Here is a 20,449-nt window from a genome sequence, read left to right on the forward strand (position 1 = left end):
ACCCGCTAGTTCAAACGCCGGTGCCATCCAGACTATTATTAACAGGACAATGATTATTTCAGACATTAATTAATTAGGCCGTTGATGAGGAGAGCTCAGCGCTGGCGTTGCTCTCTACCGCATTCTCCGATTCATCGGCAGTGCTCTGGCTTTCCCAGATTTCAATTTCTGCCTCGGATTTTGTAGACCCGGCAGTCTTGGCGGGTTGGCTAGCTGCAAGGATCGAGGATATGGATGATACACTTGACAGCTTTGTCCGAGTGGGATGCGTAGGGTTGCGTGGCAGGGGAGGTAGGGTGGTCTTTGTTTCCGAGGCGGTCTCATCCTCGTCGTAAACCACGGCATATGAAAAGGCATGGCAGTCTTCGCCATAATAGTCCGCGGCATTGAGTTCACCGAGCGGAGAGCGAGGCTCATCCGTCATATCGGTCTTTCTCGAGACAGAAGTCTCTCGCTCACGAGTCCGAGACAGGTCAATTCCCAGCTCAGACGGGGGAATGTTCTCCTTGCCGCGACTTGAGAGTTCCGCCCTGCCCTCGTCATCACTGATATCCAGCACGCAGGTGGAGTGCTGCATCAGGTTGGTCATTTCTTCCTGCTTCGAGTCCACGTAGATCTCGAAAGACCAGGATGCTGGAGTCTTAGGGGCGGGCTGGCTCTTGGGCTGCACATTGCCCAATACTGTCGCGATGGAGAAAGGCCGGGATATGCTCTTTCTGCCTGTAGGCTCTGGCCGACTTTTGTTGATAGTAGAGCGACGAGCAAATGCTTTGCAAGATTTGCCTTGAGGCGAACGGCCGACAGGCTTGAGAGCTGGAGTAGATTTAGGTTTTGAAAGGGGTGCCTTGAAGGTTGAGGAAGGCATGGGGGAAGTAAGGGTCGATTTCACGACTGTCAGAGCCATACGAGACGTCTTCAATGGCTTGGGAGAGCATTTGCTGGGGTCATGGTCTTCTTCATCGCAGCCGCGCTTCCGCTTTGTTGACATGTTTAGGGTGGCCGGATCGATATTCTCCGCATCAACCTCGGCCAAAGGCCTTCTTTTGGTAGAAGACGCACCTAAGTGAGAAGCAGAGTGTTAGAAGGATGTTGTATGTTTGGTCAAGGGCTCAGGGAAGACGTACCATTTTGCTGATTCTTGATGTTCATTTTCGTCTTAAGCAAGGAGCGCATACGCGGCGCATCGAGGCTGGCAAAAGGCTGCCGCATTGTGGTAGGAGTCATAGTAAGGGCCGCCATACTGGAACGGATGCTGAAACAAATCGCACCCGCTGATGGTCTTGCTGTTAGAGCAAGAATGCTTTATTTCAATACAAACCAGGTCCTATCTATTTAACAGACGAATCCGACTGAGGAAGACGGAGCTGTGGCTGCCTGGATTTGTTTTGATTTCGCGGAAGTGGGGTCCGCCAGGGATTGGCGGTCTAAGTTGATGATCCCGGCTGACTGATGGTACAGGTAGATAAACGATAGATAGATAGATAGATCTATCGATCAGAGCGGGAGTAATCGATGATTGGAGCAGGGATGAGTGTGGCTGCGACGGAGATATACGGCACGGTCTGTTGACTGTATGATATGGTACGATCTGATACGATCTGATACTGCTGTGGATGTACAGGACGGGAGGGATGGGAGAAGACCGTGGTGGTGAGGATGTGAGGATTAGGAGGACAAAAAGAAATTAGCAATCAAGAACGAGGCAGACAAGGCAATGCACAGAAGATATACGGTCGGTGAGGAAGTAGAGAGAAGAGAAGAGGAGGCAAGGGCAGCAGACAGGGCAAATTCCTGGCGAGATTGGAGGGCAGGAATTGTTCTGACAGGTACAGCGATGCAGCAAAGGGATGCTTCAACGGCGAAGAATGAATGAAGTAGTAGGATGATAATCAGTGATTGATATCATCTCCATGCCTGGATGAGGGACGAGGGATGCAGCGAAGTATTTGAGGCGTGTCTGATGGACCTCCACTCCACACTTGGACCGTGATCGTGATGGAGCGCGTCATGTTCGTGTTGGACATCCTTCAAGTTTTAAGGTGTAGGCTGCCTACGACTAGATTACAAGCTATGCAAGGCGCGCACCTTGTATTATCAATTATTGAATCGGCAACTCTATTGGACTGTCAAGGATCCAAGGACTCCAGACAATCCAATTATCCTTCTTTTCATACTAGCTTCCCCTCACTTCCTCCCACCATCTGCTCAATAGATGAAGGTTGTCGACGTGCATCAAGTCGCGTCAACTCGTGTCTCTTACTCTTCCATAATCTTCATTCATGATTTGTTCAACCCTTGATTGGCTTTGATCATCCTACAGTATAGATGCCCTATCGTCTTTGTTTCCATGGTAGACTGGCGATAACGAAACTATCCGTAGATGACTGTCGAGTAAACATACTCTGTAGATCATCAGTATGAGGTTCATTACTTATAACAAAGCTAGTTACAACGATAAGCAAGAGAGAAACATAGATAGACTACTACTACTAATTCCGAATACTGCTCCTCCTAGGAAGTACTTGATCACCACGACTCCATCCCTTCGACGCGTCCCACCGAGTACCAAGAATTAAACCTCCTCAGCTTCAAGTTCCAAGTATCAGGAAAGCCTGATCCCAATCCGTACAGCACGTCGCGTCTTACTCTCGCGCACTGTCATCGTCCGTTTCAGCCCCTTCCTTGAACAATCCATGGCCATGATTCGGCGTCCGCTGCTTATCTCAGAACCGGGCGTCCTTGCATGCATCAGCCAGAATATAGGCAGACTGTATTCATCGCTCAGCAGTAGCCGCATCTGACTCGGTTGAGAATCCATGCTGATTTGTCAATGACACGGTCAGACTAATTGACCTGAAATTAAAGTCGAATCTTCGGTTGCTCTCAGCCTGTGGTACCCTGTGCGGCGAGAGACAACATGAAACGGACAACACATCCCCAGCGGCTGCGTCGAGACTATCGTGATTTGTTTGAAAGGCGTCATGGAGACGCTAGGACAGTCTGTCTATTGCGTGAGTTTACCTCTGGAGAGGTAATCGAGCTGGAAAGGGTCTATAGAGTCTTACGCGCTGGCGAATTGCCGCCACATACGCTTGGGTGTGGTGTGTGGGCTTAGAGTCAAGCATCTCGTGCTGCTGCACTGAAGAATGAACGCTCTGAACGCTCATCTGTTCATTCCACAGCCCATCTCATTCCATTACTCGTGTCTACTTGAGTCTAGGAATAGTACTTTCTCTTGATGCCCGCCACTGATCTTCGTTCCGATGACCTGTGGGCTGTCACCCGGCCTTATACTTTATAGTCATTTGCCCCATTTTTCACTGTGTTCTCGTGCAATGGTATGGTATGTACACACGCCACTGTCGACCATCTCCTTATAAGCTGCAGTTTCGCCGCATACCAAGTATCGTCATATCTCATCCGCCCAAGGAATGCTGTCCATCGCTCCCTGTCGCTCGACGCATCGTGCTGCGGCGCGGGTCGCCAAACTCATCGCCTTGTCCATGACCTCTTGATACCGATATGCCTTCTCGTCTGCAGCCACGTCTTGTCCGGCTCTGCCATCCGCTCGTCGTGACTCGCGCCAGCGCGCCACTTCCACGGCATATGCGCCAACGAAAGTGTCACCGGCCGCCGTGGTATCCAGCACCTTGCTGACTTTCGCGGCCGGAGTCTGCTTCGTAAACCGATTGACCCCATCCGCAGGGCCAGACGACCCCGCATCCGTCGCACTATACCAAACACCCTTGGACCCCAGCGTGATAAGCACATACGTCACGCCCAGCTGGTGGAAGTACCGCGCCACCTTCTCGTTTCCGCTCTCCTTCGCCACACCGGGAACAATTTTGAGCAAGTGCTCCTCAGACGGACTCATCAGCTCAGCCTCCGTCTCGTTCATAATGATATGGTCGACGGCAGAGTACACTTCCTCGGGCAATCCACCCGGCGGTGCCGGCGCAGGGTTATACATGACATCCGGACCCGCCTCGATCCCCTTCTTCCCCTGTGCTCGATTATTCGCCTTCCACGCCCTAATATCCCGCAGAATGCCCACCACCGTATCAACGGGGATCTCCCCCTGCATGACAATCACGTCCGGCACTGGCGCCGCAAGCCCCATCCCCAGCACGTCCTCCGTAGCGCGCATTCCCGTGTAATTCGCCCCCGGCGAGAACAGAATCCGGTTCTCCCCGCCCGCTGACGAATCCACGATGATCACCGCTACCCCCGTATACGCATCCTCCACCACCCGCACGCGGGACGTGTCAACACCGGATTTCTCAAGTGTGGGTTTCAGCAGCGCCTGGAAGTGCCCGTCCAGGGCGCCCACGGCCCCGACCATCTCGACTTTGATGTCGCTCTCACTTTGACTTTCGGGCTTGGTGGAGGTCGAGGAGGGGGACGGTTTCCGCCGCGACAATCGCCCGCACGCGACGGCCTGGTTGGCGCCTTTTCCGCCGGCGCTGGTGAAATATGAGGATGCGGTGATTGTCTCGCCTGGTTCCGGGAAGCGAGGGGTTACGGAGACCATGTCGGCGTTTAGGGAGCCGATGACTCGGATTGTAGGTGCCATGGTTGTAGTTGCAATCGATTGTAAGGAAGGACGGGTATGTTGTAACTTGTGCCGTAGGGCGGAGGTGGCGGGGTGAGGGTATTCAGTAGATCGGTGGGTCTTAGAGATGGTCAGTTCGAGAAGTAGAGTTTGATGAGAAGGGTTCACTTACATTATAGGTCTTATATTAATATAGATTGCGTTGTCCAAAAGTCTTGGAGCCTTGAAGAAGGTAAAACAATGCAGAGACATCGACTCCGTCATCGACGGTTGCCGCGGCGGGGACCTTTTGCGATGCTCCCCCACTCTGTTTTCCTCTCGATGCAACAGCATCTCGCAAGGAAGGATATACACTCACAGGCATTTGTGTCGCAGGCTACAATAAGCAGATCTCGTTCACTCATGGCGGGATATATTGATCTAACTAGTCATGCAAAATCCATACCGAAATAAGCTCATGCGCCGTACACCGTTTCAAACCCTTCATGCCCAAGTATCGCAAGGTCAAAATGTACTCCTTCCCCTCATTTAATACATAACCCTTGATGTGAAGTGACTCAGAAAATACACGTGTATCCGATTGTCGCGTCTTCGCGACAAGTCAAAGAAACAAGTTATACACCGTGCCGATAGACCTGTGATCCACCAGAGCGGATTTGGATCGTATCGCGTCTCTGGAGAACCACCAATGCTCTGTTGAGAGCTTGCTCGGTGTAGCCTCTGCCGTCGACGAATTCTCGTCTCAGAGTGGCCAAGCTCGTACTCCAGCCAATGGGGAGACGGCGCTTCAGTTCATCCTCGATCTTGCTGACCTCCTCCATCAACTCTTTGCTGCCCTGACCTTCGCCCTGTGTGACTGCGTCCATTGTGGAAGCCAGGAAGAGGCGGATGGCTTCGTCGACATGCGCCTCGGTAGCAATCGGTGACAGACTTAATTTGGCCAATGACTCGGTGATACGAACAATGGCTTCCAACTGACGCACGGTGATGGGGATGGAGGAACGGGTGTTAGCATCCATCTCTGCCCGATGGACTTGCTTCCGGATGGACACAAAGTGCGAGGAAAGTTTCTCCGCAGCCTCAGGTGAAAGACGCGGGGCACACCGGCTAGGTTTGACCTGTTAGCTTGATTTTTGCCTTGAAAAATGTGCGGTAAAAGACATACCTTCGGCAGTAGCTGATGTAGCGCTTCATCTTGTCCAAGGGAACCTCGGCTTCGACTTGTTCCTCAATACCTCTGCCACCCATATGAACACCCATCACGTGTCGGGCAATGTTCTCGTCACGGGTGCGGTCATGGTCATCGCGAACGATGAAGATCATATCAAAACGCGACAGAATAGTCGTTTGAAAGTCAATGTTTTCTCCAGGAGTCTTCAAGTCATCGTACCGACCAAAGATAGGATTGGCAGCGGCCAACACCGACGTTCTCGAATTAAGAATGGTCGTGATACCGGCTTTGGCAATCGAAATTGTTTGCTGCTCCATAGCTTCGTGGATGGCGACCCGATCTTCGTCCCGCATCTTGTCGAACTCATCGATACAGACAACTCCTCCATCAGCGAGCACCATAGCACCACCCTCTAGGTAGAATTCGCGCGTCTGCTGGTCTCTCTGTACCGATGCGGTCAAACCAGCCGCTGACGAACCTTTACCGGATGTGTAGATAGCGATAGGGGATACTTTTTCAGTGAACTTCAGCAATTGCGATTTGGCAGTACCGGGGTCACCAAGGAGCAACACGTTGATGTCTCCACGAAGCTTCATCCCGTCGGGTAGGATCTTCTTCGAACCGCCCATGAGGAGGCACACGATGGCCTTTTTGATGTCCAGATTACCCCAAATAGAGGGGGCAATGCTCCTGGCGAGAGCTTCGTACAAGTCCTCCCGGCGACTGAGCTCCAGAAACTCTTGCTCTTCTTCTTCTGTGAACATGGCATTGCCCTTTGCCGTATGGTCCAGATCGGTGGTGATGCCAACCGCCCGCAGATACGGGTTGCGAATAGCCACAGCTCCGTCTTTCTTGCCACCCTTGGAATAGATAGAGAAAATACCCATCACTGTGCATCGAGATCCAGGTACCACTCGGTTAGCCAGGTATCGATCGGCCGAGATGAGAACGTGTCTGGGAAGTTCGCCCACGGGCACCTGGTCGGGCGCTTCCTGAAGTTTGAGAACTTGCTGATCAACAAATTGGCATTTCTCATGGGCGATCACATAAGGATCGAGGGGGCATTGCTCGCCGGGCTCTTCACCCGGTAGCTTTTCACGGCCACACCGTCTGGGAAGCGTTAGGCCAGAGAAACCGCCTTCTACTCGGATGTTTTCGCTGTGGTCGCAGCCCTTGCACCGAATGTGGACAACGGTGGCCTTGGATGATATTGTCGACGCGCCAATCACAATTCCTGGAATACGAACAAGGTGAGAGATGTTTGTAGCGTTCAGGTCCCGAATGGAGATGTGTGATGCAGATGAGTGAAGCAAGAGCTGGTGCGATGGAAGGACGATGTCTCTTTGAGATGGATAGACAATTCGCTGTGTGCATTGTTGGAGAGCTGCCTCAAACTAGAGAGGCCCAAGACGGTTAGAGTCAGCCATTATGAGCCTGAAGGCAATACTCACAAGGGGGATAATATCGGCAGGTTCAGTTGTGAGCTTGTGAGCGAGCTCCTCGTTATACGATATTAAATGGGCAATATCAATGTCGCAGTAGTATTGCTTCACGAGAACATTCTGCCGCAGTTGATCACTATACACTCGGTTAGTCTGCACAAGATTTCCATGTCCGTCGGGCAAAATACCGGTAAATAAATGCGTTGTCAAGTTGGAACTCCAATACAAACTCGCGCAACCTTGCTTGAATTTGTGTTCGGGACTCTTCTGCGCCATCTGTGCTGGGAGCAAGAACGCTCAAGGTATAGGGAGTACGTCTGTCCATATTGAAGACAGCGATGAAGACTGAACGGGTAGGGGAGAATTGCGTGGGTGAGGGAGCACATGTGTATCAAGGAGAAGATGCGGACAACTTTTTGCACTGTTGAAACACGAATGCAACGCGTCGCGTCTGAACACGCGTTAATTGATTTTGGCCTTAGGCAGAAGTAAGCTTTGGCCTGAGAACCACGGCAGTGCCGGGAAAATGTTCATCCGATAACCAAAATAGGTCTAGATGCCGCGGCCTCGGGGCCTGGCGCCTTACCCGATCAGGATGCGCTGATCCCAAAGAATGAAGCCCCGTATCATTGCTTCGTGGTATCTGGGTGACGTTGCGGTCTGATTTCCTTGTGTTTTGTTCTGAAGTTAGTCTCTTTCCTATTGACAGGCCGACTGTGCAGCTGGAAGATCGTTGGTAGAAACGGCTGCTCTGTCACTTCTGGAACGATTCGAACAGCTGTCCCCGTGTCATGTTCAGATAGCGTCGTTCCAACTTCTGGCCGCCGGAGTCGGTCATTAGGCCTCTACGCAATGTCTTCTATGAGCCCACGCAAATCGATCGATAGCTTGGCCTCGGGTACATCCACGCCTTCGCTTTCTCAATTCTCGCTCAGTCAGATCGAATCTCCCCGTGCTCCGCCTCAGAAGTTCCCTTTGCGAAGAGGATCAACTGCCAGCTCCATAGCTAGCATTGGAGGGGTTCTTGATCCATCCCAACACCATGGTTCAATCGCGGAGTCAGGACAAAATGGTGCGATATCTCTAGGTGTCTCTCAGTTGTTTTGTCACTAATCAATGCGTTTTGCAGCAATCTCCACCCTTCTTCAGCCCCCGATCGTCCGTACAGGTCTTGTTCCGCATACCGCCGTAGCGTCCACCGGGTACAAGCCGCCCAGCACACGAGACATCCCTCCAGTCACATTGACAAATATTCCACATGTCGACTCCAAAGCCTTTCAGCCGTACCTGTCGCAGGTTGGGTCACTATACGAGGTGTTTCAGCAGGCAAAAGAGTCTCCGGCCGATCAGGATGCTCAGCTGGCTCGGGATGGCAAGACTGCTTCGAGACCGGACGAGCATGGCACTCTGATGCCACTGCCTACGGAGAGACGAGCATCGGTGCTTTCGACGAGCTCCAGAGCAACATCGCCTTTCGATCCACGAGGCAGAAGGCGGTCATCTGGTCGAGGCCGCGGCCAGGGGATCACTCCCCTGTCTGTAATTCCGCCGGTCTATTTCGAGGATGACTTTCACCTTGAAAACCCCCGGACTTTCGACGTGATATCTGAAAAGTCGGAAGTTGTGAGACCCCCAAAGTTACCTGGAAGGGACGGCCAAGGGACCAATGAATTGGCCGCTGAAACAGCGAACACCGGGAGAAAGGCGCTTGCCACAAATGCAATCCTACAAGAAAAACTCTCATGGTACATGGATACTGTCGAGGTTCACCTCATCTCTTCCATTTCGAGTGCGTCTAAATCTTTTTTTACCGCGCTAGGCTCCCTGCGTGAATTACATTCAGAGGCAGCCGATTCGGTCAAAAGGATACAGATCCTACGAAAAGATCTTCAAAAGATCGACCGTGAGATGGCGTTGGGTGGCTTGAAAATTGTCAATTTGCGACGCCGCAGGGAGAATGTGCGAATGCTTGCGGACGCGGTATCCCAGCTGCGAGATGTTGTCCAGTCAGTTGCCCGATGCGAGGAATTGGTTGAGAACGGGCAGATCGAGGAAGCTGCAGATAGTCTTGAAGAAGTGGAGCGATTGATGGCTGGGGAGCAATCCGCCAATAGCGGCGAGGATGGTGCATCTCAAGATCAACCCAGGAGGCCGATCGACTTGCGGAGACTTAAGGCCCTTGAAGGTGCTTCGGATGACCTTGCGCAGCTGAGGTACCGGATAGGCATGGGATACGAGAACCGGTTCTTGAACGATCTACTCGGGGACTTGCGCGAACACGTTGAAAATGTGCCTTCCGATGTGACACTACAACGCTGGGGCTCCTCACTCCAACGACAACGCGGAGCGCAGCGCTCTGGTGCCTCGTCATCTCCAGCTTATATGAAGTTTGACGAAGACGTGAGAACACGGCTCCATACGAATCTGATTGGGCTCGCCCGTGCGCAATACACGACGCCAGCAGCGACTTCGTTCAAGACAGCTGTTCTTCGGGAGATGAAGGGCCTGATCCGTAAACATATGCCTAGCTCCAGCGATGATGACAGTGAGTCGGTGGTGTCCGTCTCTACGCACAGGTCCCAACAACGTAGCCAACAAGAAAAATCATCGATACTAGCACGCAACCTGCGCGCTCTAGACGCGGAGGATGCCTACAATATGCTCACTCGAGTCTACACCGGCATCAGCGAGTCATTGCGGAGACTTAGTGTTCAAGTCAAAGTACTTCTCGACATCGCGAGTGGGCTTGAGAATCCTGCGAATGCTGGGCTCAGCTCACCCCCTCGAAGTCCTGACCCACAGAGTATGGCCAACCTGATGGGTTCTCGGCTGCCAGCGACAATTCAAGCGCAGGACGAAATCTTGCAGGTTCTGGACATGTCCAGCCTTCTTGGACAGGCTGTTGACATTGCTCAGTCACAAATTACAAAGGTATTGAAGGTTCGGTCGGAACAGACATCTCAATTGCCCAAGGAGGAGTTTCTACGCTACTTCACACTGAATCGACTTTTCGCCGACGAATGCGAGGCTATTTCTGGGAGAAGCGGCACAGCCCTGAAGACGGTTGTCAGCAACCAGATCCGCGACTACATTAGCAGATTCGGGGAGAACCAACGGCACCGTCTCGTCGACGTGATGGACTCCGACCGGTGGGACGCGCGCGATTTTGGCGAGACAGAGACTGCCATTCTCAGCAAAATTCTCGATGCGAGCACCAAGGATGTTGAAGCCTGGTTAGCCGTCTCTAGGATCTGGTCGCCGCAGGAACAACAGAACGAGAACGCGGGGACAGATTCCGCTGCTACCAATGGCACAGGCAAGGACAAGGTGCGCAGTGCCGTGATTGACGAGCAGAAGTATATCCTTCCTGAATGCGCGGTGGCGATGATGAAGAGCATTGAGGAGTTTCAATTTCTTATGGCCAATATTCCAAGTATGATGCAGGATATTGCCCCTGGTCTGTTGGAGTCATTGAAGTTATTCAATTCTCGATCCTCGCAGCTCATTCTTGGTGCTGGAGCCACAAGGAGCGCGGGCTTGAAAAATATTACCACAAAACATCTCGCTCTTTCCTCACAAGCTCTGAGCTTTATTATCGCCTTGGTACCTTATATAAGGGAATTTGTGCGACGGCATGCCCCGTCGAGCCCCCTAATGGCCGAATTCGACAAGGTCAAGCGGCTGTACCAGGAACATCAGTCTGGAATCCACGAGAAACTTGTCGACATCATGACCGGCCGGGCTTCTGCGCACGTCAACGCAATGAAGAAAATTGACTGGGACGCAGCGGCGGGAAATAACGTCAACGCGTACATGGAGACCTTGACGAAGGAAACGGGCACACTGCACCGTGTTCTGAGCAAGCATCTGCCGGAGACGACAGTCATGATGATCATGGATCCCGTGTTTAGAAGCTACCGTGATCAATGGACCAGAGCGTTTGAAGAGGTCACCGTCCGCACGGAAGCCGGTAAACAGAGGTACGTCGCCTTCTTCTGATTCGGAGTCGATCTGTTCTAATCATTCTTAGGATGCAACGGGATGCAGAATATTTCCAGACCAAGCTAAGCAAGATCGACGGCTTCGGAGACTTGGGACAGCGTCTGCTTGAGTTGGTCCAGGGCAAGAGTACTTCATCGCCGGACGAGAAGCCAACCGCACCAACCGAGTCACCGAAGGAATCGCCCCGGGAGACCAGCGAAGAGAGCTCGAGGAGTTCCTCTTGACGTTAGGATCGCATTGCATGGCATGGTAACTCCTAGTGTCCGACAACACCGGTAATCACCAACATGTTCATAATATTAATAGGGAGTCGCTGCAGTGTTAAGACTTGTATATAGGTGATGCTACTATACCATACCCTCCACTACATCCCCAATCGAAAGAACACATATACTTCATCTATGATTTCATATCATTTTCATTTCATCAAATGAATTGTATACTTTACAGTGAATCATGACGAAAGAAGCCCTCGCTTCAATGCATACCATACAGGCCAGACCAGGCCCAAACGCACCGCGCAGACCCAGACCAAACTCCAGCAAAACCCGCATGCCGGTTCACCCAAATCTTACACACTCGAAATCAAATCTTCGTTCCACAGACTCACGCCTTGTTCGCACCAAGACCCTTGTTCTCGCCTAGAGTGCGAGGCTCGTGGCCGCCCTTGCCGCTCGAGTGGCCGGGGGCACCGCCGCCGCTGTGCATGCCGCCGGCAGGGACATCGGGGAGGGGGGCTGTGCGGTCGACGCGATCGAGGTGGTCGTTCTGCTGTCGTTAGCATCCATTGTTCTAGTGAGAAGAGAATGGGGTGGTGGACGGGGACATGGACATACAGCAGAGTTGGTGCCGTGGACCTTTGTCTCGCCGGCCTCGATGGCATTGTCGGACTGGGGGATGCCGTTGTCGTATTCTGCTCCGCGAGGCATGATGATTGTTCGTTATTGAAGGGAGAGGTAGATAGATCTGGAACTTGTTAGCAGGTGTCGATTGAGCGTTTGCGTAGGCAATTCGTACGGATACTTGATGTAGAGGATTGGTAGTGTAGCTTTGTTGTCTAAAGAATTGAGTTTCAATTGATAGAGGTAGTTGATGGCAGCAGCAAAGGAATTTCCAGCTCTATATAACTATCTCTGCGCTGGTAGGTAGATCTTCTTGGTTGCGGTGGAAGACGACACTGACAGCATCATGAGGTCATTGTGGAGCGAGAACGAGAACCAAATGACTTCATCTGCTCCGGTCAAGGTACGATGACACCAGAGTGAATTAGTCATTAGTAGAAGGGTCCGAAGAGTTCTAATTACGGAGCACAATATTCCAAATTAAGAGATTGTAAATGTGGAAAATAGGCACGCGAGTATGGGAGATACAGTGGATGACTTGGAATCTATATTGTGTACCTGACCCTTCAGGCTAAGATTACCCCGCCAACTGGCAACTACACTGTGAAATACCTCAGGCACGGATGTTTGTCTGAGCAGTTCAGAGAAGAACCAACAACTGGCGAGCAGCTGAGCATGCGTTCCTTCACTCGGTGTCGGGACTGCTGCATGCAGGAGGGGCGATAATGCAGGAAGGGATAGCTTAAGAACCATCATCCATTTCACCACAAATCATGTAGTAGATACCTACTACTCCTCTCAGATAAAACCCTACAGACAGTACTCTATTGAAGGGGAAATAATGCCCTCTATGAAAGCCATCATCCTGCATACCCCTGGGCCCCCAGACACTCTCAAACTCACTCACCACCCAATCCCAATCCCGAAACCAGGTGAACTCCGCATCAGAATCAAAGCATTCGGCCTCAACCGCTGCGACCTTCTCACCCGACAAGGCCACCACCCCATCACCTATCCCCGAATCCCTGGCATCGAAGCCGTCGGCATCGTCGATACGGCCCCGGGCCTAGAACATATCTTCCCGCCGGGTAGCATCGTAGCGACCGCCATGGGCGGGATGGGGGCTGTTTTCGATGGGGGCTACGCCGAGTACACGTGCGTTCCGGCGGGGCAAACACAGCTCCTCCGGCCAAAGACGACTCTGCCATGGGAGATTCTTGGAGCGATCCCGGTGATGGTGCCGACGGCGTGGGGGGCGCTGATCCGGTCGCTGGGGCTGAGGGCCCGGGAAAGGTTGTTGATACGTGGGGGCTCGACGTCTGTGGGGCTGGCGGCCGCTGCGATTGCGAAGGTGCACGGGGCGTATGTGGCCACTACGACGAGGATGAAGGAGCGGGAGACGATGTTGCTTGAAAATGGGGTGGATCGGGTCTGGATTGATGATGGGGCGGTTGCGGAGCAGATTCGGGCGGCTGGCTCGGGGGCTTACTATGATAAGGTACTTGAGCTGGTGGGCGCGGCTACTTTAGCTGACTCGCTGCGGTGTGTCAAGAAAGGTGGTATTGTATCTTTGGTTGGCAGGGTGTGTGAGAATGGGGATCTGGAGACGGTGGATCTGATGGAGTTGATCCCCTCCGGGATCAAGTTGACGGTGTACCGGGGGACGTCTGAGGATTTCATGAGCACGCCGCTAGATGCGATACTGAGGCTGGTTGAGCAGGGAAGTTTGAAATTCAAGATTGGACGAGTGCTGCGGATGGAACAGATTGTGGAGGCCCATCGGTGTATGGAAGAAAATGAAGCGGAAGGGAAGATTGTTATTCTTCCTTGAGGTAGACTGTGCAAACAGCTTTCTTCTCATTGACTTGCTTATAGACGGATTCTAGCATAATGTGGATAGACGTTTGAAATAGAGCACTTAGATATTTATGTTTGTAATGTCTGCCAGGTCCAGCGAATGCCTCACATCCTATCGTCTTTATCTCGGGCAATCTTTTCAGGTGAGATCCAGTTGGGCCGGACATTGGTGCTTGGAGACTGGAGCAGACCGAGTCTAGACGACGAGAGAACAATAGAACAGTAATGTCAATAAACAGGTTTCTCAGCCGAGATATTCTCCTTTGGCAGATGTGTTCAGCAACATCTGACAGCGGCATAGTCATGTTTCTTAGGATTGTTGATATGACCGGAGATAAAAGCCAGGAAAGTCGAGGCTTGCTCGATATCATCATGATTTTAACTGATCTGCAGCTGTTGAGCGTGAGGAATTTTATCCCCGTCGTATATACAGCCTCTGCTCCGAGTGCAATGCTCGGAGTTAATATTATATTAAGTCTTTCTAGGCCTTCACATCTCAACATACAGTACTGGGATATAGATCAATCGCGTAGGAAGGGCACAAGCTGATCCTAGATAATGATATCTCAACTGACAACTTGGTCAACAGGAAAATGGCTATTGTTGACTGGTGGGATGGGTAAAACATCCATCCGTCTGGCTCGTTTCCTCCATAATGCCAATATTCCATTTCTGCTGGCCTCGCGGCGCGGTTCTGCAGCGGCACCACCAGGCATGCCAGCGGTGACCTTCAACTGGTTGGACAAATCTACCTGGGAGCGACCATTTCGGTGTCAGTTTGTGGAAAGCGTAAGTATGTTGGCGATCTATCTCATGGAGCCGTTGGAGCCGGAGCCATGGAAGCCCCTGATTGAGTTCATCGAGTGCGCGCGGGAACCACACAGTTGTGAGGTATGGCTTGGTCGCCGATACCTCTGCTGAGCCAGGAAAACCAGGCATGGGCATGGTCTGGCAACATTTTCTCGATAACGAAATCGATTACTCTGTCCTGCGCCCAAGTTGGTTCACGGGTAAGTACTCAGTTATGCCATTCTTTGAACCTGCTAACTCGCATTGCTTTTCGTCATTGTGGCATCAGAGAACCTCTCAGAAGAGACCCCATGTGCTGTGATTCGCAATCAGAGCAAGATCTACACTGCCTGCGGCGATGGTAAAACTCCCGTCATCAGTGTCATTGACATTGCGGCACTCGCTTTTCGAGCCCTGACGGATCCTCAATCACACAATTGTGATAACCACATAACCACATTCTGTGGGACCAGAGTTTCTTACTTATGATCAGATCATCTACCCGAGAAGCTGACTGTAATCTTCGATGACAGGAGATGAGCGGTACAAAGAATTGGTCAAGGCTAGCGTCTCAGGCTACTATGCCCGATATCTGATTAACCTCGAGACCGGTAGCATCAGTTAACTGGCTTTGAGGCTGGAATGAGCGATAGAGTGGAAACATGTCACTGGACGAGCTGCAAGATCTTTTGACCAGTTTTTGACCAGTTGCACGGGAGAACAAAGCAGTTTGAGAGTGAGGAGGAGTCTACTGAATCGGCATATCATGCACATAGCTTATCCATTTAAGGGTCCGACACATCATCATCAGGGCTGTCTAATGTGCTGTCCATGGTACTATCTGAAGGTACCCCTCTCAATAACAGCCTGAAACTTCAACACGCTAAATGTGGTCAAAACCTGATTGGCAGAAGAAGTCACATGCAGCAATCCTGAAGAGCGGGTCATGACATCATAACCCAGCAGCTTTCCCCAGATCTGCTGTCCAGTGTCGAGCGGGGATTCTATGTTGGTTAAGTTAGTTAGTGCCTGTGAGGTATGCTACACATTATTACAGAACTATTATAAAGGAATGACTACATGGCCTGCTGATCATCGAGCTCTCGTTGGATGTAGTCCTGGGGTGGTGGAAAATTTGAATGATCGACTATTTACGTGGGAGGGCGATACCTTGGAGCGGCAGAGCTCAAGGATCAGGAGTAGCTACGGCGGTACCATACTGCATGAAATAAGGGCACAAAGCTCCCATTGCACACCGAGAACATTTCTGGTCTACTCCAACGCAAATTAACACTGTTGCCAACCTATTCAAGTACTCAATTGTGGGAACAGAAAATAAAAGTATGTAGTATAAAAGGCAGAAGAACAGTGGTTGCACAGACACAAAACCCTGGTCAAGCTGGGCCAAGCTAAAGGACGGTAGCATGTCCTTGGTCCAGGGTGCGCAACCACCCCCCAACACTTTTAAGCAAGTAGTAGGCAAGCCAGTACATTTAAAAGGAGGCGAACTAGGGAGAGCAGAATTTTCTTTCGTCAGATAAATTATCATTGGCATTCCAAGTTTTATAATTCTACCTCTTCGCTCCATTTTGAATTCCCTCCAAAATCTCTTCATCCCTCCTCCCTCTTCTCGTGTGGCCTCAGACCCCTCTGGTACCTGAGACAAGACAACCTCACCCGCAGCTGAATCTGGACAAACGCAGAACCAACCTCCCACACTAGACTAATCCCCGCCACTCGGACCCCCGCACGGTCGAAACAACCTTTTGGAGAAAGACGGACGAAAAGCTGCAGGTTCGTGCCTCTCCCATTTCTTTCCTCAACGCAGACCTTTTTCTCTTTGTTGCTTTCGAACCCATCTTGATTGTGCCTTGTGCTGGTCAGCTAGCTCTACCTCGGAGCTCGCTTCAGTCCTCATTTTTGTTTTTGATTCTTACGATATTGCATACTCCCTACAGCTTCTAACCTACAATTCAAGCCATCACAATGGACAGCGAGGATACTGGTCCCGACCCTCCAAAGAGAGATGTCCGCAACCACATCCTCTTCGAGATTGCCACCGAAGTCGCCAACCGAGTCGGTGGTATTTACTCCGTGCTGAAATCTAAAGCTCCGGTCACTACAGCTGAATATGGCGATCGGTACACTCTGATCGGCCCTCTGAACCGGGCCTCCGCAGCCGTGGAGGTGGAGGAGCTGACCCCGTCGAACCCCCGCATGCTGGAGACCATGAACTCCATGAAGGAGCGTGGCATTGATATGGTGTATGGTCGCTGGCTGATCGAGGGTGCTCCCCGTGTTCTCCTCATCGATACAGGAACTGGATACAAGTACCTGGATGAGTGGAAGGGCGACCTCTGGAATATAGCCGGTATTCCATCTCCGGCGTCGGATTCGGAGACCAATGAGGCTATCGTCTTCGGTTACCTGGTGGCATGGTTTTTGGGAGAAGTACGTGCGCTTTTATGGACATTGACAGCAGATTGATCTCCGTAGGCGACGATGCTAACCGATGGCTTCAGTTTATCGCTCACGAACGCCGACATGCTGTAGTTGCTCATTTCCACGAATGGCTTGCCGGCGTTGCCCTTCCTCTGGCCAAGAAGAGGCACATGGACTTGACCACTATCTTCACGACTCACGCAACCTTGCTTGGTCGGTATCTTTGCGCAGGGTCTGTCGACTTCTACAACAATCTACAGCATTTCGATGTGGACGCCGAGGCTGGCAAGAGAGGCATCTACCATAGGTACTGCATCGAAAGAGCCGCCGCGCACAGCGCAGACGTCTTCACTACAGTCTCACACATCACTGCATTTGAGAGCGAGCATCTGCTCAAGCGCAAACCGGACGGGGTGCTCCCCAATGGATTGAATGTCAAGAAGTTCGCTGCAGTTCATGAGTTCCAAAACTTGCACTCCCAGTCCAAAGAGAAGATCAACGACTTCGTCCGCGGTCACTTCTATGGCCATAATGACTTTGATCTGGACAACACACTCTACGTCTTCACGGCAGGTCGGTATGAATTCCGGAATAAGGGAGTGGATATGTTCATCGAGGGCCTGGCTCGGCTCAATCATCGTCTTAAAGCTACCGGGTCCAAAACGACGGTTGTGGCCTTTATCATCATGCCAGCGCAGACGTCGTCGCTGACCGTGGAGGCCCTCAAGGGTCAAGCTGTCGTCAAGTCCTTGCGAGACACAATCGAAATGATCGAAAAGAGTATCGGAAAACGGATGTACGAGCGCTGTCTGGCCTGGAAAGAAGGCGACAACATGCCTGACGAGAAGGACCTGATCACAAGCCAAGACCGTGTGCTGCTGCGTCGGAGACTCTTCGCCATGAAGCGACACGGACTGCCTCCCATTGTGACCCACAATATGCTCAACGACCATGAAGATCCGATTCTTAACCAAATTCGTCGGGTCGAGCTTTTCAACTACCCTACGGACCGCGTCAAGGTCATCTTCCATCCGGAGTTCCTGAACTCCTCCAACCCTGTTCTGCCTCTGGATTACGACGACTTTGTCCGTGGTACCCATCTGGGAGTCTTCCCATCCTACTACGAACCCTGGGGCTACACGCCTGCAGAATGTACCGTGATGGGCGTTCCAAGCATCACCACCAACTTGTCCGGTTTTGGCTGCTACATGGAGGAATTGATTGAAAACTCCTCCGACTATGGAATCTACATTGTGGATCGTCGCATGAAGGGCGTTGATGACTCTGTCAATCAGCTGTCTGATTTCATGTTCAACTTCACCCAGAAGAGCCGGCGACAGCGCATTAACCAAAGGAACCGCACGGAACGTTTGAGTGACCTACTCGATTGGAAGCGTATGGGTTTGGAATATGTCAAAGCCAGACAGCTGGCTCTAAGAAGAGGTCAGGAAAAGTCATTGTCCCCAGCTGAGTACGTGATATTAATGCCGTATATAGCCTACCCTTCATCCTTCGATGGTCCCGAAGACTATTTCGATGTTATTGGAGGAACAGAGCAGAAGCTTTCGCGGCCATTGTCAGTCCCCGGGTCTCCCCGGGACCGATCCGGAGTGATGACTCCGGGTGATTTTGCTACCATCCAGGAAGTCAAGGAGGGCCTGGGAACTGAGGACTATATCGCATGGCGTTTACCGTAAGTCTCCACCTAAATCCGGGCAATGAGGACAGGACATCACTGACAAGACGCAGTACCAGCGAAGAGGAAGAGCCTGATGACCATTACTTCCCGCTTACTCTACGGACGAAGAAGGCTTCGGACCGACCTTCGTCCCCGCTAGATAGCATCCCCGTAAACGGCAGCCGCTGATTCCGATGGCCATGATCGATGGTTGATGACTTTGTGGATCCACAACTCCAAGTGAGCATGATTTAAAAATGTAAAGAATTAAGTCACCGGCAGCTGTAACCCCACTGATTGTCGATCTTCATTTTTTCCATTCCATTTTCTTTGTTTCTCTATTCTGCATCAAACCTGCATGTCCTCTTTTCTTGTTCTCTCATGTCATCATTTCAACTACATGCTATAGTTTCTTGGAGATTACTAACGTGGAATTATTTGACCCGACTGTTTGTTGCGTCGATACGACCATCATCACCTAATGACTGAGAGTCGTGCTGCTGTTGAATTCTATGCCATGTCTGCATCTGTTCATCCGTCATTTATGTCTTGCTCTCTACATAGCGTGTTGTTTATTGTTTCCCCCTCGAATCTCCATGATGGTAGATTCTATGTTAACAGAGATGAGGCCTTGAGAAATTGCATTTGTATGTCTCGAAGTGTCTACTGTAGTTAAATATATAGTAGATGAGCAGTGATATTAGCATAATTCATGGGATTTGCAAGGATACCGGGCTGCCCAGGTTTGCTTTGCATCCAAGCATACCCTAAGTAATCCACCCCCAAGCGGATCACCACTTTGAATTCAACCATCCTTAATATTTGAAGCAATTCGAACAGCAACTGTGCCACTAAAACCGCGTATTATCTTCAGAAATCTTAGTGGAACAAGAGGGAAGGATTCTCTTAGCAGTTCCTACTTTAAAGAAGAAAGAAATAATTCATCGCGCAGCTGCTATCTTTGATGTTCCTTATATAATGGGATTTTAGCTATTTATATGCCTGCTCATTCTTCCCACCTTCTATAACTACTAAATATTGGTTATTTCGGACCTCTAAAGCGGGCATATTGAAGCTTAGTGGGATAGAGAATGCGCCTTAGATACAACCATTTTAATAAATTCTTAACGGCCCATCTAACCGCGCACTAGGAGGTTTTTAAGCCTGAAAATACACAGAATGGCTTTATACCAACTAGAATAGCTCTCTTTAAGCCAGAGAGGGTCCTGGACTAGCTTAATATCCACCTTAATACCCGTTTTGATACGCCCCATGCTCTAGGGAGCCAGTCTTTGAATTCTAACTTATAACACCTCATAGTATCCAATAGTTAGGCGGTCAAGCTTCCTCGCTTAGGAAGCTCCTTGAGCAAGGATTAAAGCCCATCTTCATCTTCAAATCAAGCACTAGAATAGCTTATTAAGGGCTGCGAGATGGCTCTACATAATGCAGACATTCTTGATAAGGAGAATCATGATTTACACTTAGCTAATGAGAAAGAGAAGCAGAAAAGGAAGCAATCTAAACGCCAGATGACTCCCAATGAAGGCCTCTCAGTCCAGGAAGCTACGGATCTTATCCAGGCGAGGATTGAGCAAGGTAATGAGCTTTGAGTGTCATCTGTTGATTCTGCGCCTCTGCTTTTAGAACCCCCTAAAACACGCTCCACCAAGG

The 20,449-nt window shown here is 51.0% G+C and overlaps 8 protein-coding genes across 8 annotated transcripts; 4 read left to right on the forward strand and 4 right to left on the reverse strand.

The window, feature by feature from the left end:
• Positions 1 to 73: 73 nt before the first annotated feature.
• Positions 74 to 1,239, reverse strand: Aud_006557 (uncharacterized protein; the record flags this gene model as incomplete). The annotated part of the gene is made up of 2 exons (XM_043291456.1): positions 74 to 1,059; positions 1,125 to 1,239. 2 exons carry the CDS (start codon positions 1,237 to 1,239, stop codon positions 74 to 76), a joined length of 1,101 nt encoding a protein of 366 aa, XP_043147391.1.
• Positions 1,240 to 3,409: 2,170 nt separating this feature from the next.
• On the reverse strand, positions 3,410 to 4,573 carry Aud_006558 (ribokinase; the record flags this gene model as incomplete). Its single annotated transcript, XM_043291457.1, has 1 exon — positions 3,410 to 4,573. One exon carries the CDS (start codon positions 4,571 to 4,573, stop codon positions 3,410 to 3,412), a length of 1,164 nt encoding a protein of 387 aa, XP_043147392.1.
• A 593-nt stretch (positions 4,574 to 5,166) lies between these two features.
• Aud_006559 (MCM DNA helicase complex subunit MCM5) lies at positions 5,167 to 7,490 on the reverse strand (the record flags this gene model as incomplete). Its single annotated transcript, XM_043291458.1, has 4 exons — positions 5,167 to 5,659; positions 5,718 to 7,117; positions 7,175 to 7,301; positions 7,354 to 7,490. 4 exons carry the CDS (start codon positions 7,488 to 7,490, stop codon positions 5,167 to 5,169), a joined length of 2,157 nt encoding a protein of 718 aa, XP_043147393.1.
• Positions 7,491 to 8,017: 527 nt separating this feature from the next.
• Positions 8,018 to 11,391, forward strand: Aud_006560 (vacuolar protein sorting-associated protein 54; the record flags this gene model as incomplete). The annotated part of the gene is made up of 3 exons (XM_043291459.1): positions 8,018 to 8,237; positions 8,295 to 11,145; positions 11,196 to 11,391. 3 exons carry the CDS (start codon positions 8,018 to 8,020, stop codon positions 11,389 to 11,391), a joined length of 3,267 nt encoding a protein of 1,088 aa, XP_043147394.1.
• A 382-nt stretch (positions 11,392 to 11,773) lies between these two features.
• Positions 11,774 to 12,096, reverse strand: Aud_006561 (uncharacterized protein; the record flags this gene model as incomplete). The annotated part of the gene is made up of 2 exons (XM_043291460.1): positions 11,774 to 11,935; positions 12,004 to 12,096. 2 exons carry the CDS (start codon positions 12,094 to 12,096, stop codon positions 11,774 to 11,776), a joined length of 255 nt encoding a protein of 84 aa, XP_043147395.1.
• Positions 12,097 to 12,850: 754 nt separating this feature from the next.
• On the forward strand, positions 12,851 to 13,840 carry Aud_006562 (zinc-binding alcohol dehydrogenase family protein; the record flags this gene model as incomplete). The annotated part of the gene is made up of 1 exon (XM_043291461.1): positions 12,851 to 13,840. One exon carries the CDS (start codon positions 12,851 to 12,853, stop codon positions 13,838 to 13,840), a length of 990 nt encoding a protein of 329 aa, XP_043147396.1.
• Positions 13,841 to 14,481: 641 nt separating this feature from the next.
• On the forward strand, positions 14,482 to 14,752 carry Aud_006563 (uncharacterized protein; the record flags this gene model as incomplete). Its single annotated transcript, XM_043291462.1, has 1 exon — positions 14,482 to 14,752. A coding segment is annotated over one exon (271 nt), but the record flags the coding sequence as incomplete, so codon positions are not given.
• Positions 14,753 to 16,641: 1,889 nt separating this feature from the next.
• Aud_006564 (glycogen [starch] synthase) lies at positions 16,642 to 18,964 on the forward strand (the record flags this gene model as incomplete). Its single annotated transcript, XM_043291463.1, has 4 exons — positions 16,642 to 17,106; positions 17,178 to 18,540; positions 18,595 to 18,790; positions 18,847 to 18,964. The coding sequence occupies 4 exons, from the start codon at positions 16,642 to 16,644 to the stop codon at positions 18,962 to 18,964; spliced, it is 2,142 nt and encodes a 713-aa protein (XP_043147398.1).
• Between the last annotated feature and the right edge of the window lie 1,485 nt (positions 18,965 to 20,449).

The sequence above is a fragment of the Aspergillus udagawae genome (genome assembly GCF_001078395.1).
Source record: "Aspergillus udagawae IFM 46973 DNA, scaffold_4, whole genome shotgun sequence".
NCBI classification, from domain to species: domain Eukaryota; kingdom Fungi; phylum Ascomycota; class Eurotiomycetes; order Eurotiales; family Aspergillaceae; genus Aspergillus; species Aspergillus udagawae.